The following is a 13,618-nucleotide window of genomic DNA, read 5'->3' as shown; positions in this document are numbered from 1 at the left end:
AAGACAATTCTTCCATGAATTCTTTCCAATCAGTCTTATTTCCACTGTTCTCGCCCTTCTTTAAACTCTCGTTGTATTTACAGTCAGGGATACATAATTGCTCTTAAATTTTATCTCATTTATTATATAGATGATATTTTTTTTCTCCTCAGCAAGACTATAAGCTTCTAGGAGACACAGGGCATCAGTTGCCCTTTTTTTGTACTCTCCTCTTCCTGAAAATGATGTTGAACACATGGTATTGTATAAATACTTGTTGATTATTATTCACAATAGTCCAGAAATGCTGTCATTTACTGAGCTCTTACCCTGTGTTAGCTACTCTACTAAATATGTGCATTATCTCACTCAGTGTTCCCATCATGTGAGTTAAGAACTATCATGCTCATTTCACACACACACACACACACACACACACACACACACACACAAGCTAAGGTAACTTGTTCAAAATAATCTAACTAAAATACAAAGTAAAGCAGAATTCAAACCCCAGGCTATTTAACCCCATTATGCTGCACTGCAATAGCAGACACAATACCTAATCTCAGATGCAGTGAGGTGGAGATAAGAAGGCATACATAGACTGTCTGGAGCTTTCTTTTTTTTTTTTTTTTTTTAAATTTTTTTTTTCAACGTTTATTTATTTTTGGGACAGAGAGAGACAGAGCATGAACGGGGGAGGGGCAGAGAGAGAGGGAGACACAGAATCGGAAACAGGCTCCAGGCTCTGAGCCATCAGCCCAGAGCCTGACGCGGGGCTTGAACTCATGGACCGCGAGATCGTGACCTGGCTGAAGTCGGAGGCTCAACCGACTGCGCCACCCAGGCGCCCCTGTCTGGAGCTTTCTTAAAGGACAGAGAGTTCCTCCTCTTCTATGACAGCAGCTTTTTTTATATTTCTTCCTCCGTTTTTGAGTAAATAATTGATCCTGATGGGTAGGTTGTTATTGCCTGTAAGTGTATTGCAAAGGAAATAAAAGATTGAGAAGGATTATTTTTTTTAAATTTTTTAATGTTTCTATTTACTTTTGAGAGAGAGAGAGAGAATTAATAGGAGAGGAACAGAGAGAGAATCCTAAGCAGGTTCTGCACTGTCAGTGTAGAGCCCGATGCGGGGCTTGAACCCACAAATCGTGAGATGATGACCTGGGCTGAAATCGAGTTGGACACTTAACCAACTGAGCCACCCAGGCACTATTCTAAAATAAGATTAACTTATTCATTCATTGAATGTTTAAGAGGCTTCTGTACTCAAAGTATGACTTAGAGACCATACATGACATAGAACTTGGATTGGATCATTAGTGAGCTATGTTTTGGAATGATAAGTGCTGGAAGTAGATAGTAGGTTCAATCAAGTGTCACTGAAAAGGAGAAAGAGACTACTTCTGGCAGAAATCCAAGAAGAATTCATGATGGAGACATAGCATTATTCGGTCCTGAAAGCATAGGTAGCATGTAGACATTCAGAGACTTACCAGAGGGGAAGTCTATCCAGAGGCACAGAAAAGAAACATAAAATAAGTCAGCCTGCCTCACTGAAACAGTATGCAAATGAAGGGGAGGGTGAGAAGTAGTTGTTAGGGTGAATTAAGTCAGGATCATGAGGGCTTTGAGTGCTAAGCTGAAGAGGCTGGACTTGATTCTGTGGTCATTGGGTGCCGTGAAAAGGGTTGAAACAAGAAACTAAAATAATTACATTAATCTAAAAATTAACCAGATGTGTGTACAGTAGATTGAGTGAAGGAAAAGATGGGTGGAGGGGAGACAGGAATAGAGTTAAAGATTGGATTAGTTTGGTGACTGTGGAAACGAAGAGAAGGAAGCAAGTACAAAGACATGGCTGGTGATTGGGCGGCTGATGGACAGTGGGGTCAAAGGAAGGCAAAGGATGGAGGCTTCTGAAATCTGACCACTTGAAACTTGCTAAGTAGGAAGTAGGGAAGGAGCAGATTTTGGAGGGAATATGATGTATCCCTTCTCAGTATATATTTTCAGTTTTGAAGGCCAGGAGGATATATAAGTCAAAAAGATACACACAGTATTTCAAATTAGGCAACTATAGACCTGGGACTCAATGGTCATGGGCAACAACAACAACCAAAAAAATGTGTGAAATTGGAAGAATTGACGTAAAAGGTGAGTTGTAAGGGTAGAACAGGACATGGTTTGGCAAAGAACAGCCATGACCAGATGCCAGGGGATGTTTAAGGAAAAATGCTAGCCTTTAAGGAAACTAAAAAAACCACTTGTCTGTTTCATTCATAGACCAAAGTTTGGAGGGAAGTACTGCACCGGAGAAAGAAAACGCTATCGCTTGTGCAACGTCCACCCCTGTCGCCCAGATGCACCAACATTTCGGCAGATGCAATGCAGTGAGTTTGACACCGTTCCCTACAAGAATGAATTCTACCACTGGTTTCCAGTTTTTAATCCAGGTAAGGAGCTTTGACAATATATTCCAGATCTAGGGCCGCAGCCACCACAAGAGAGACCACAGAATGTCTGGGATGCCCTGCAAAGTTCAACAAAGAGAGAATTGTACCATGAGGAGTTTTATACTTCCGAAAATGGAAACATGACCTGCTTAGGTTGATCAGCAAATGTTGGAAGCTGAATATATCCAACTCTGTGCTGAGCTCTGGGGGAGATAAAAGAGAAGCTTATCAAACATGGTGGCTCCCTTCAAAACATGGTGCAGCTAAGCAATCAATGAAAGTACTTGATTCCTGATGAAAGTGCTCATTGATGAGAGTGTGAACTGACTATAATTTTGGCAGAAATTCAGAAAAGGTCATTGTAAGTTTGGACTAATTTCAGGGAAGACTTCTAAGGAAGTGTTGAGGACTCTTAAGCATGAGAAGTCTTACTACTGGAAGAAGAAAAAGGGAAGACATTTAAAATGGAGTCAATAATTCCATTTGACAGGAGAAAAGCACAAGGAAAAACAGGATGATAAGAATGCCTTCATCAGAAATAAGTGAGACCCAGCTCTGGGCCAGAAATAAACTTTTTTTTTTTTTTTAAAGTACAGGACAGTATAAGGGTACAAAATAAAATGAAGTAATTAAAGGATGCTCATCAGGGCATGGTGACATAACTGAACTGCAGAATGGGACAACTTTGGCAATGCTACCCCTGTATCAGCACCAGTTACACCTTCTCTCCTGAAAATGAAGAAGAATCATTAACCATTAGCTATAGATTGGCATCAAAAAATATCTGTGCAGTGTGTTATTATTCAAGTAGACAATGAAAGAGAAAAGATTTTCCTGAGCTAAGGAGATTTGAGTCAGGGAGTAAAAAATAACTAACCAAAAAATTTTTCATGATTTTTTTTATTTTATTTTTTTTCAATATATGAAGTTTATTGTCAAATTGGTTTCCATACAACACCCAGTGCTCATCCCAAAATTTCATGATTTTTTTAAGTTTCTGAAAACACAAGAGGAATCATAGGTGTCAGCCAGTGAATGAAAATTACATATGTGGACTGTTAAAAAAATGATATAGTCAATTGCTTTTGAAGGAAAGACTCAGTGGTGCTTTGCCCGTATTGGGTCCCCAAACTACCCTGAAGGCTTTTGGTTGTCACGAGCAATGTCTTCTCCTTGCCCCCACATTGTTGAGCATCATTCATTGCTCTAAGGGGATGAGTCATTTGGTTACTAGTGCAATTCAGCTTCCTGTTCCTGGCATTTGAATCCAGCCAAACTCATGTGTGTACTCATGTACACACACACACACACATACACATACACACGCACACACGCACAGACACAAGAAACTAATGATGAAAGATACTTCCAATTAGTACCATCTATATTTATATTTTTGACATTCTCTATTATGTTGGAACTATTTAGGACAGTAGTATTATAGACCCCAAATGAGCAACCTTCCAGAACTAAGATAGCATAACTATCCCAGGGTTGTGACAGGGTCCGCCCCCTGCCTGATGCAGGGTGGGGATTGTGTGTGCTGAACTCTGACAGCTTGAGTAGCTGGGCTTAGAATAAAAAGATTTGGTTTGGCTTGGCTTTTCCTTTATTTAAAAAGCGTTTGTCATATGCCTCCATATTACATAGCAGAGCAATGAGTACTAAATAAATGAATCATGAAAGCAGACATAAATTTCACCCACTTTGGAGTGGTTAGTTTGCATCTGTCACTGATGTTGAGGCTGATATGAGGGAATTAAGCTGAGTGTCAACACTATATACCTGGGTTATCAGCCTCCGTCTCCATCCTGGTGGTTTTCTTGCAGGCTCCTGTGCCATTATTTAAGCATAATGACTTAGCTGCTCACCCGAGTAGCTACTACCTTGATCAACACACTGATTTCCTTCACTTATTAAACTCTAACCTACAGAGTTTTTATTTGTTTAGTTGATGAGCACCCCTAGTAGAAAGAAGTATACTTGGTTGTTCATGTCAACAGCTAGGTATAGAGCATTTATTCCAGGCCAGGCATTGAGCACTTCCCCCTCCCAGCCTTACCATTAGAAGTTACCATTGGATAAAGTAAATACACAGCAGAGTATTCAGCCCACACAGTGGGCGGTGTTAAGTGTCTTGGTAAGTGACCTTCAGGAGATGCACTAACTAGCCAATGACAGAAGAGTCATAGATTTAAACATTTGGAATAATCGTAGAAACTCCATCAAATCTTGTAGTTTTCGTACTCTGCTGCTTGGAATCCCAGGGCTTCCCAAAATGCTTGATTCTACTTTCATTTTTCAAAAAAAAAATGTTAAACTGGCATTTAAAAGTGCCATAAAGAGCAATGCTTACACTCAAAATTATACATTAAGTTTTAACATATGAAAGGCCACATGCTCTAAGTTACACAGTCAAATTGATTTGGCTTTCTGCACACCCTAAAATAAAAGTCTCTCATGAACATAATTTAATTGAAAAATATCCTGGGATTGTAGGTTGAGTTTCTTTAACCTGTTCTCATTTGCAATTGTTTGTCTGTATGAGTCAAGATTTTTCAATATTGTGCAACCAAAAAACTCACAGAAAATAATTAGATGCTGCAGCCAGTGTAAGTCTGTAACTGCCATCCATAAGCTTCATTTCAAAATTTTCTGTTTATCTTAATAATTTCTTTAGATCCCACTGACTTATTTTTAAACGCTATGTACTTGAACTTACAAAATTTATGCTTAATAAAATCCTGACTTTATCTGTTTTATTTGCAAGATCTTGTTTGGAAAAAGAAAATTAATTCTTCTGCTTAAAAGATTTGAAAACTGCTAATCTAGATCAACTTCCTTTCCAATATAGATATTCTCTTAACCAACACTCCTGACAAAAAGAAAATTATCCAAACTCCGTTTGATCACTTTCATGTAGGCACCGGTATGAAGAGCTGCCACAATCAACTGCATTTTCTGAGCCAGTATTTATATCAGCATGAGACTCTGTATTGTCTCACTTATCCCCTCCCCACCCTTACAGGTAAAGAAGCTTAGTCTCAGAGGAGACAATGACTTATTTAAGGTTACAGGATTTTATATAATGGAGCTGGAATTGAAGCATAAGTCTAAGAAGCTGATAGATAGATAGATAGATAGATAGATAGATAGATAGATAGATAGATAGATGATAGATAGATAGATGATAGATGTTAGATAGATAGACCTAAACTAATTTGTATAGATTTCCAGGGGCTTCATTGGCCTATGTTAATAGAAATGTGTTTATATTCTGCATCTTCTATTAGGAAATGACCAGAGCCTGATCTTGATGTCATCACTTTCCTGGAATCTCTCTCTCTTTTTAGGTCTTCATCTTTCTCAGACTACCTAATTTAGCCCAAATTCATTTAGGCTCATTTTTCAGTTGTTGCTTCTAGATATTTAAGCCTTATTAATGCTTGAAGCCAGTGAGGTTCCCAGCAAATGTGGAGGGTCTGACGTGAAGTTGAACCACATCTGCTCCTCGTGGAATAGGATCCTTCAGGAATACCTTTCAGGAGTTGCCGCAGTTAGGATTCCCTCAGAAGCAGACTCTGAGACAGGAGTAGCATACAGGAGGTTCAGCAGCTGTGGAAGAAGAGGGGGAAGAGGGAAGGAAGAGGGAGTGTGCAGGGGGAGCTGAGCTACAGTGCAGGCTCAGCAGAGGCCTTATCCTACCCCACAGGGCGCTCTGCGGCTGGAACAGGCTTTCTGGGTTTCCAGGTTGAAGTGGGAGAGCCAAACCTTTATGCCCCACGGGGACTGGTCCCTGCGTGTGGTCCACCCTGGGAAGGAGTGAGTGTCCTTGGTAAGGAAGCTCTCAGGGCTAGTGCTGGCAGTGCTCCCAGGAGCTGGAGGGATGAGTCCCAGCACCTGGGGGGCCTGGGTGGTGTGCACAGAGCTTATTACAGGAATACTTGGGATTTCGAGAGAAACAATCTTTAAAGAGAATATAAGTGTGGGGAGCAACTGGGAGATCGTTTAGCCAGAAGCCCCTGTTTTGACTAGTTAGGGATTCCTATGGCTTCAAGAGAGGAAATGATGGACTAATAAGGATGATGTTTGCAGACACCTCAAAGCCAATCACAACCCTCTTCACCCTCACTTTCCTCTACAGTAGAAGAGGGAAAAGGAAAAGACTCAGGAACCCATATGCCCAGGAAACCCAATCCAGACCAAAGAGATAAAGATGGAGTCCCCCATGGGTAAGGCTTCTGGGAGGGCTTTTAATAGGCACTGACCCCACTGGCCCTCACCCCCTTACCTTTCTGCCATGCACCCTTCCCCCTCCTGCTGTCTGGGGTACAGCAGATCACACTGTAGCCAGAAAGCCGATGCCCCTGCTGAGATGGCTGAGCAGAAAGACTGGAAGGAGGAGAGATTTATACTCCTACTGATGAAGTTTTGGGGTGATGGTGGGGTCCAGAGCCGGTGGCCAAGAAAGAATTCTTGAAGACGTCTGGTGCAAAAAGGTGATTTTATTAAAGCACTGGGACAGGACCTGTGGGCAGGAAGAGCTGCACTGGGGTTGTGACGGGTAACTCATTATAGACCCTCAGGTTGGAAGGGGGTCAAGGATAGAGTAAGACTCTAAGGTATTTTGGAAGCAAGGTTTCCAGGACTTTGAGTGGCCAGTTGTTGCTAGGGAAACACCACTTATTACTGTTTAATAAAACCTCAGTCATGAGACCCTTCAGATGTATATGGCGGGGGGCACGGCCTAAGCTTGGAGTATGATTGTCAGCATATATCTTGGAGCAGTTGAGATAAAGGAAGTAGACTTACAGGATCCTCGAGGTTGGGATAATGTTAAGCTAAGATTCTCTTTTGCCCCCAGCAAAGTGTCATCATCAAGGTAGCTGAGCTCCTAAAGGAAGTCACTCTGCTGGTCTCAAAGACTTGTCAATGGGCTGTAGGCAGTAAGGAAATTTAATTTTTCATTTGTGTTAGTTTCCCACATCACCATGGCAAGCACTTAAACCCCTTCCCTTTGCTCTTGGGCAGCCAGGAGTGTCCGAGGAATATCACACATATTCCACCTGGGAAAGGGGGTGTGTGCCAGCCTGTATTTTGCCCTGAGCTTCCCAAGCTCACTCATCACTGCCTCTGAATTTCCTGTCACGTGGGAGAAATAAACTCCTGTCTATTTAAGACAAGGAAGCAACATTTTTCTGCTATTTGCAATGAAACGAATTCCTAACTGACAATGAGAACAGCTTATATTAAATTTATGTCAGTGTTTGCTCTGTGCCAGGCACTTCACTCAGTATGGTATGTGCATTTTCCTGATTTTATCTCCATAAGAAAATCCTGTGAGGAAATTTAAGGTTTTGACCCAATTTTTACGGACATGCTAGTAGATGTAGAGAATTGACTTGCCCAAACTCAAACTCTACAGTAGAGCCAGGAGGAGTTAGCCCAGGCCCGACTCCGCAGCCTAAATATTAACCAGTAAAACAGAGACTGCGATTAGCCTGTGTCCTTAACAACAATGCATTGGGTTTTGAATTTTACCGAGGATGATGTTTCTATTTTAGAAAACAGATGATTTCATGGCCCAGGAATTCTGGTTGGGGGTAGATGAGCCCCCAAAATTATTTGCATTATGATGAATGCTAGGTTTGTTCAACTAATCTGTCTTGAATCTTTGAAAACCATTTTTTTCTCAACATTTAAGCATTATCACAAAATTACTATATTTCTCAAATAAATTAAATTGTAATTCCAAATGTAGTATCACGATTCTTAAACATCATAATCAAAAGATAACATAACACAAAAATTTATAGTTAATAGAAAGTCTAAGATATCAGTGAAATAGGTTTAGTTATTTTAATTTTTTAAAGTTTATTTATTTATTTTGAGAGAGAGAGAGAGAGAGGGAGAGAGAAAGCAACAACGGGGGAGGAGCAGAGAGAGGGAGAGAGAGAATCCCAAGCAGTCTCTACACTGTCAGTGTAGAGTCCAACGTGGGGCTCGAACTCACAAACCATGAGATTATGACCTGAGCCAAAACCAAGATCAGACATTCAACCAACTGAGCCACAGAGGCGCCCCCTAGCTTTAATTTATTAAAAAAAAATAGCTCTGTTCTTGGTTTTTATACCTCCATGGTTATTGTAGAATACATTAATTTTAATACCTTCTTATGTTTAATTAATATATATTTTGATATATTTAGGGATTGTAATATTACCCTATCAGAAGGTAAAAGACTATACAAGTTTAGACTAGCCAAAGTTACAGACAGAGTCCTGGTAATTATTTGAGTTTCGGTTGAGCTTTTGGTCAGGACTTTTCGTATATTTTTGTTATTTCCTCCAAGCTGATCTAAAGGCTCAGCTCAGCTGATTAAACTGAGTTTCTGTCTTAAGTTAAATAGTTCTTGTTACAACAATAAAACATTTTAAGTTATGCCTTTTGCTTCAGGTTTGGTATTTCTTAAAATCTGGAAAGAAACAGCAGGTGTGTGTATAACATGCATCTTCTGCTGGTATAACACATTTCATAGTCTCATCAGACATTACTTAGAAAACACAAGTTCAAATATAAAATTAAAAGCCTTAAGACAGCGACACAGATCATTCGACCACGTGTGAAGCCCTGGCCAACTGCATGGGGTTCATACCCATGGGGCCCTGCCTGCAAATGGACTTTAGAAACTGGACTTTTTTAAATGGTGAAACTCCAGTAGCACTCTACTTACGAATGTGAAATGCGTCAAAAGTATTCCTTGACCTAAGAAATATTTTTTATCCTTCATACCAAGTTTTATCTTTCACTTCTAATGACCACTCTTTAACATCATTATCCAAAAATGTTGAGCCATCCTGTTTCACCAGAATTGAAAATGCAACCTTTGATTCAATAAGTTCATTCAGCTACCTAAGCTTCCTTTGAGAGGATTAATCAGTGTAAGGGTGAGAGTTCACCAGTAAATGAGTCTGAGAGGTTTCACTTAGCTGAATTATAAATAGATTTGAAAGCTCTTGAAAGGTAGAGAAAAAAAAAATCTATGATTCAGACAAAGGGATGTGTCAGGACAGATGAATAAACATGAGACAGTGAAAATACTCTGTGGATGTTACAGAATCATTGAGGCTGATGTCTGGGACAGACTCCTGAGACTCATGATGACCATTGAGAACTAAGAGTGTCTATTGCTACCCCTGTCTCCTTCTGCAGAGCCCTATCATAGATCACCTAATGACATGCCCAGAGTGCCATGAAAAACAAAGGCCAGTGGAGAAGACAGGGAAGTGGGGTTCAGTCTTCTAAAATGCTGAAATAGCCTTGAACCTTCAATTCCCAAAGGCTGCTTTCAAGTACAGGGCTCTTTCAGGCCTTAGGCACCCCTATGGGTCATAGGTATGCAAGTTTGGGGAGTCAGGACAGGTGGGTCTGTAAGCTATTATTGTTGTTGCCCAAAGATTATTTATTAGATTATTCCTAAGACACCAGAGACCACTGTGCTTAGATTCAGGAGAAATTTGTGTTTCTTACATGAAGTATATGTCAGCTAGCCTGTCTAACCTTGAAGGATGTAGTAATCCCATACTGCACAAGCAAAGTGAAGTCTGGAAATGAGGGCCTCTCTCCATGGATATGTGTTATTATCACAGAAGAAAAGAGACCTTTCTAGTGTTGCTGTCTGAGAGCCAAGACATTATTTTTGAAAGGAACGTATGCTTCTTTAAAAAAAAATGCAAATGTGCATAATAGAATGAAATAAAAATAAATTCTCATCCCATCATGCTTAACTTACTCCTTAGAGGCAACCATTGTTAACAGCTGGTTTTAGTTTGCACACAAATGAAATCATACTTTGCCAATTCTGCAGCTTTTTTTATTCATTAGCAGAACGTCATGGCATTACAGCTTACCTCATTTCTCATAGTACTGCACAGTGAGTCTGTGAATATACTAAACAACATTATGTAAATACAACTAAATTGATTTGTCCTTTTATTTCTGGATAAAACTTTCATTATTTCAATGAATATCCTTGACTTTTTTTAAGTTTATTTATTTATTTATTTATTTATTTATTTATTTATTTAGAGAGAGCACAAGCAGGGGAGGGGCAGAGAGCGAGGGAGAGAGAATTCCAAGTAGGCTCTCTACTGTCAGTGTGGAGCCAGATGCAGGGATTGAACTTGTGAACTGCAACATCATGACTTGAGCCAAAGTCAGACGCTTGACCACCTGAGCCACCCAGGCACCCCCGCATCCTTTACTTCTATCACTAAGGTCAAGGTTCATTTTTATGACTGAGTTGATTATCTGTCAGGATTGAGATGATCTCTTTGCCACTTGGTCCAAAATTTTCTCCCTAACAGTGTTGACCTTTATCATGTTTGTTAATTAGTAAACATGGGTTAAGAGCCTTTTCTAGGTATAATGCCCTGCTAGTATTCACTAGGAAAGGTTAGTGATAATAATCACATTTAAATAACCACTCAATGCCAAATACCTCATTGGAGATTTTAATATTATTCTCTGCCAATCCCCTCAGTGCAGACTAGAGACCAAGAAGGACTTGGGCAAGATGTGAGAGTCAGGGCTGAGAGCTGAATCCCTGTGGATCTAGCTGCTAGCTGGCCAGCAGTAGCTGGTCAATGCACAAATGACTGAAGTGCCCTTGAGGGTATGGCAGTTAGGTTGAGGAGCTTGTAAAATCCATAGTCTTGGAAGTGTAGAGCTGTGAGGACCTCAGTAGTTATTGTATGAGTGGAACATCTTGGAACCAGGTCCACAGTGGCAGTAAAGGGAGATCATGGAGCCACTTACTGACCTAGCAGGATCTAGAATTTTTTATGCTACAGCAACAAGACAGAAAGTGTTTAGAATATAGTGAAACGAAGTGTGAATTTAGTGCAGCATTGATTAGAAGTGGCATAACAGAATAATCTAAGGAGAAGAGGCTATTTCAGGAAAGATTTGTCTGTGTGGGAATGAGAGTTGAATCAGCATTGCAAAATATGTGTCTTTTGGCTGCTATCATGGTAGATAGCAGAGTGTGGTGGGGCAGCTGCAAGGACCTTTAGAATTTATCGAGTTCATGATAAGGAGGTGAAAACAACAATAATAACTGCCATTTGTTAAGCACTTACTGTATATCAAGCACCACGCTGAGCGCTCAACATACAATCTCCATCTTAACCCTCACAGTTACATTGCAAGGTAGGTATTATTACCCCCATTTTTTTGGATGAAGAAACAGAGTCACAGAAAGCTTAAGTAACTTTCTCAAGGAAATATTGGACTTTCATGAGCTAAAACTTTTACATATACTCTCTGTAGAAATAAATGGCTCCAGAGTCTGATGATTCTCACTATATTTAAGCCCTGTGAGAAGATATTAAAATGGAGCCCCATTGGAATTCTACCAAGTTGGCACCTCAGATTTGATCTGTAAATAAATGCATTGCCTAATAACATGAAGAGCGGATTCTTTAGAGAGCTTATCAAAGACATTTGTCTTTTGTTCAAGAAAATTCTGTGTCTGTAGGTTAGAGGCTAGTAAAGTGGGCTCTAAGTTAAACCACCAGGGTTAGCTCTGCCACTCAAGCTGTGAGGTCTTGGGAAACTTAATCTTTCTATGCCTCATCTATGAAATGGTGACAATAAAAGAACTAACACCATAGGGTGATTGTGGTTGTTAAAATGAGATAGATAACCACTATGAAGAACAACCAGATCTGGGAAATAGTGTGCAAGTGATATATTGGCTATTATTTTATTAAGCAAAATTCCTCTTACCTCACTATATAAATAAGAGTAGTGAAAGGCCCTAGTAGTGTTTTCCCCTGGGGAAGGGGTCAAATAGCACAAGTCCAGGGAGAGTAAAATGAAGGCAAACATTGGAACTTTAGCGTTCTGGAATTCATTCAACATCTGCCACTGGATGGAGATGTACTTGCTAGGAGGACCCATTTATGCAGCTCCTGGCAGTGAGTGCCTTCTTAAATTTTGTGCCGTAGGCCCCTCTCTGGTCCCAGGCCTTCCCTGCAGGCTGAAACAGGTAACTCCTATAGAAAAGCTCCAGAACTCTTCAGGGCTGCTTTCTATTTTTGCTTTATGTGTCCGAGTACAAAATCTCAAATCCAAATTCTAAAGCTCAAATCAAAGTCTTATTTAAAAGTGTTTCCCTGCCTCCATCCTTCTACTTAACTTGTCAAGTACTTAATAGCCCTGTGTTTCATGAAATGATTCCCTCGACTCAGCACACCTGGATGGATGTTTCTGTCTCTAGGAGGGCAGAGCTGTGCCCAGGAGGCTCCCTGTAAATACTGCTGGCTCAGTTCAGGCAGTGACAGAGCTAATCACACTGCCAGGAATGAAGTTTACAATAATCCCATGTCTTGCCTGGTCCCGGGAGTTTTCTGGCCCTTTTCCATTGGCACTTTGTGCTGTGATCTCTCCAACTCATTTGGACTTTGTTCATTTTCTCAGACCACCTATCCACTGCTCGTTGTATAAAATGAGTTAGTTGTTCTTTATCTACTTTTACCCTTTTCCTTTAAGCTTTAAACAGATGCTTTTGACCTCTGTCTAAAGTTTGCCCAGGGTTTCAGTGTTTGAGTTTCTGCTCTTAGTTATACTTTTATTTCTTTACCAAATGGATCATTGCATCCTCAAGAAGCCATGCCTAGGGTTGAGCACTCTGGCTTTGCATTTGCCACCCATCCAACATGGGTTGGGTCCATGGCCTGTGGGTGGTCTCATTGAGCCCTAAGCTGGTCTTACCATGAGGAAATTCAAGGATTTCCCCCAATAAACAGCTCCAAAAGGGGTTACCCCCTAGAAAGACCTTTCTGAAAAAGAAATTCTCAAGTTTTTCATTTGAAAAAAAAAAAACAAGATGTAATATTCAAAAGAAAATTGCTATTTGAATTCTTCTTATACATGTATTACCTATTAAAAATCTTAAGGCAATTTATATTTTAAAAGTTATCTATCTTTCTGATAACTGTAGTTACCTGTGTATAGGTACATATTTTATTTAGTAAATCTTTAGAACCATTCCTGTGCTGGAAATCACCCTATCCACATTCACAAGGGAGTAGAAAAATCAACCCTAGAATGCGTTCATTGTAGGACCCAGCATGATGAGATAGACCATTATGGTAAACCATTATAGGCTTCAG

The 13,618-nt window shown here is 40.1% G+C and overlaps 1 protein-coding gene across 1 annotated transcript in view; it reads left to right on the top strand.

Annotated features, from left to right (window-relative positions):
• The window catches only part of ADAMTS12 (ADAM metallopeptidase with thrombospondin type 1 motif 12), a 326,954-nt gene that overhangs the window by 226,527 nt on the left and 86,809 nt on the right, over positions 1-13,618 (top strand). Inside the window, exon 12 of the mRNA XM_025924368.2 lies at positions 2,272-2,441. Within this exon, the coding sequence (XP_025780153.1) occupies positions 2,272-2,441 (170 nt within the window). The remainder of the gene's footprint in view (positions 1-2,271; positions 2,442-13,618) is intronic.

Source organism: Puma concolor, chromosome A1, assembly GCF_028749965.1.
Source record: "Puma concolor isolate L17-30 chromosome A1, mPumCon1.1.hap2, whole genome shotgun sequence".
Taxonomy (NCBI): Eukaryota; Metazoa; Chordata; class Mammalia; order Carnivora; family Felidae; genus Puma; species Puma concolor.
This window is presented reverse-complemented; position numbering and strand designations above follow the sequence as displayed.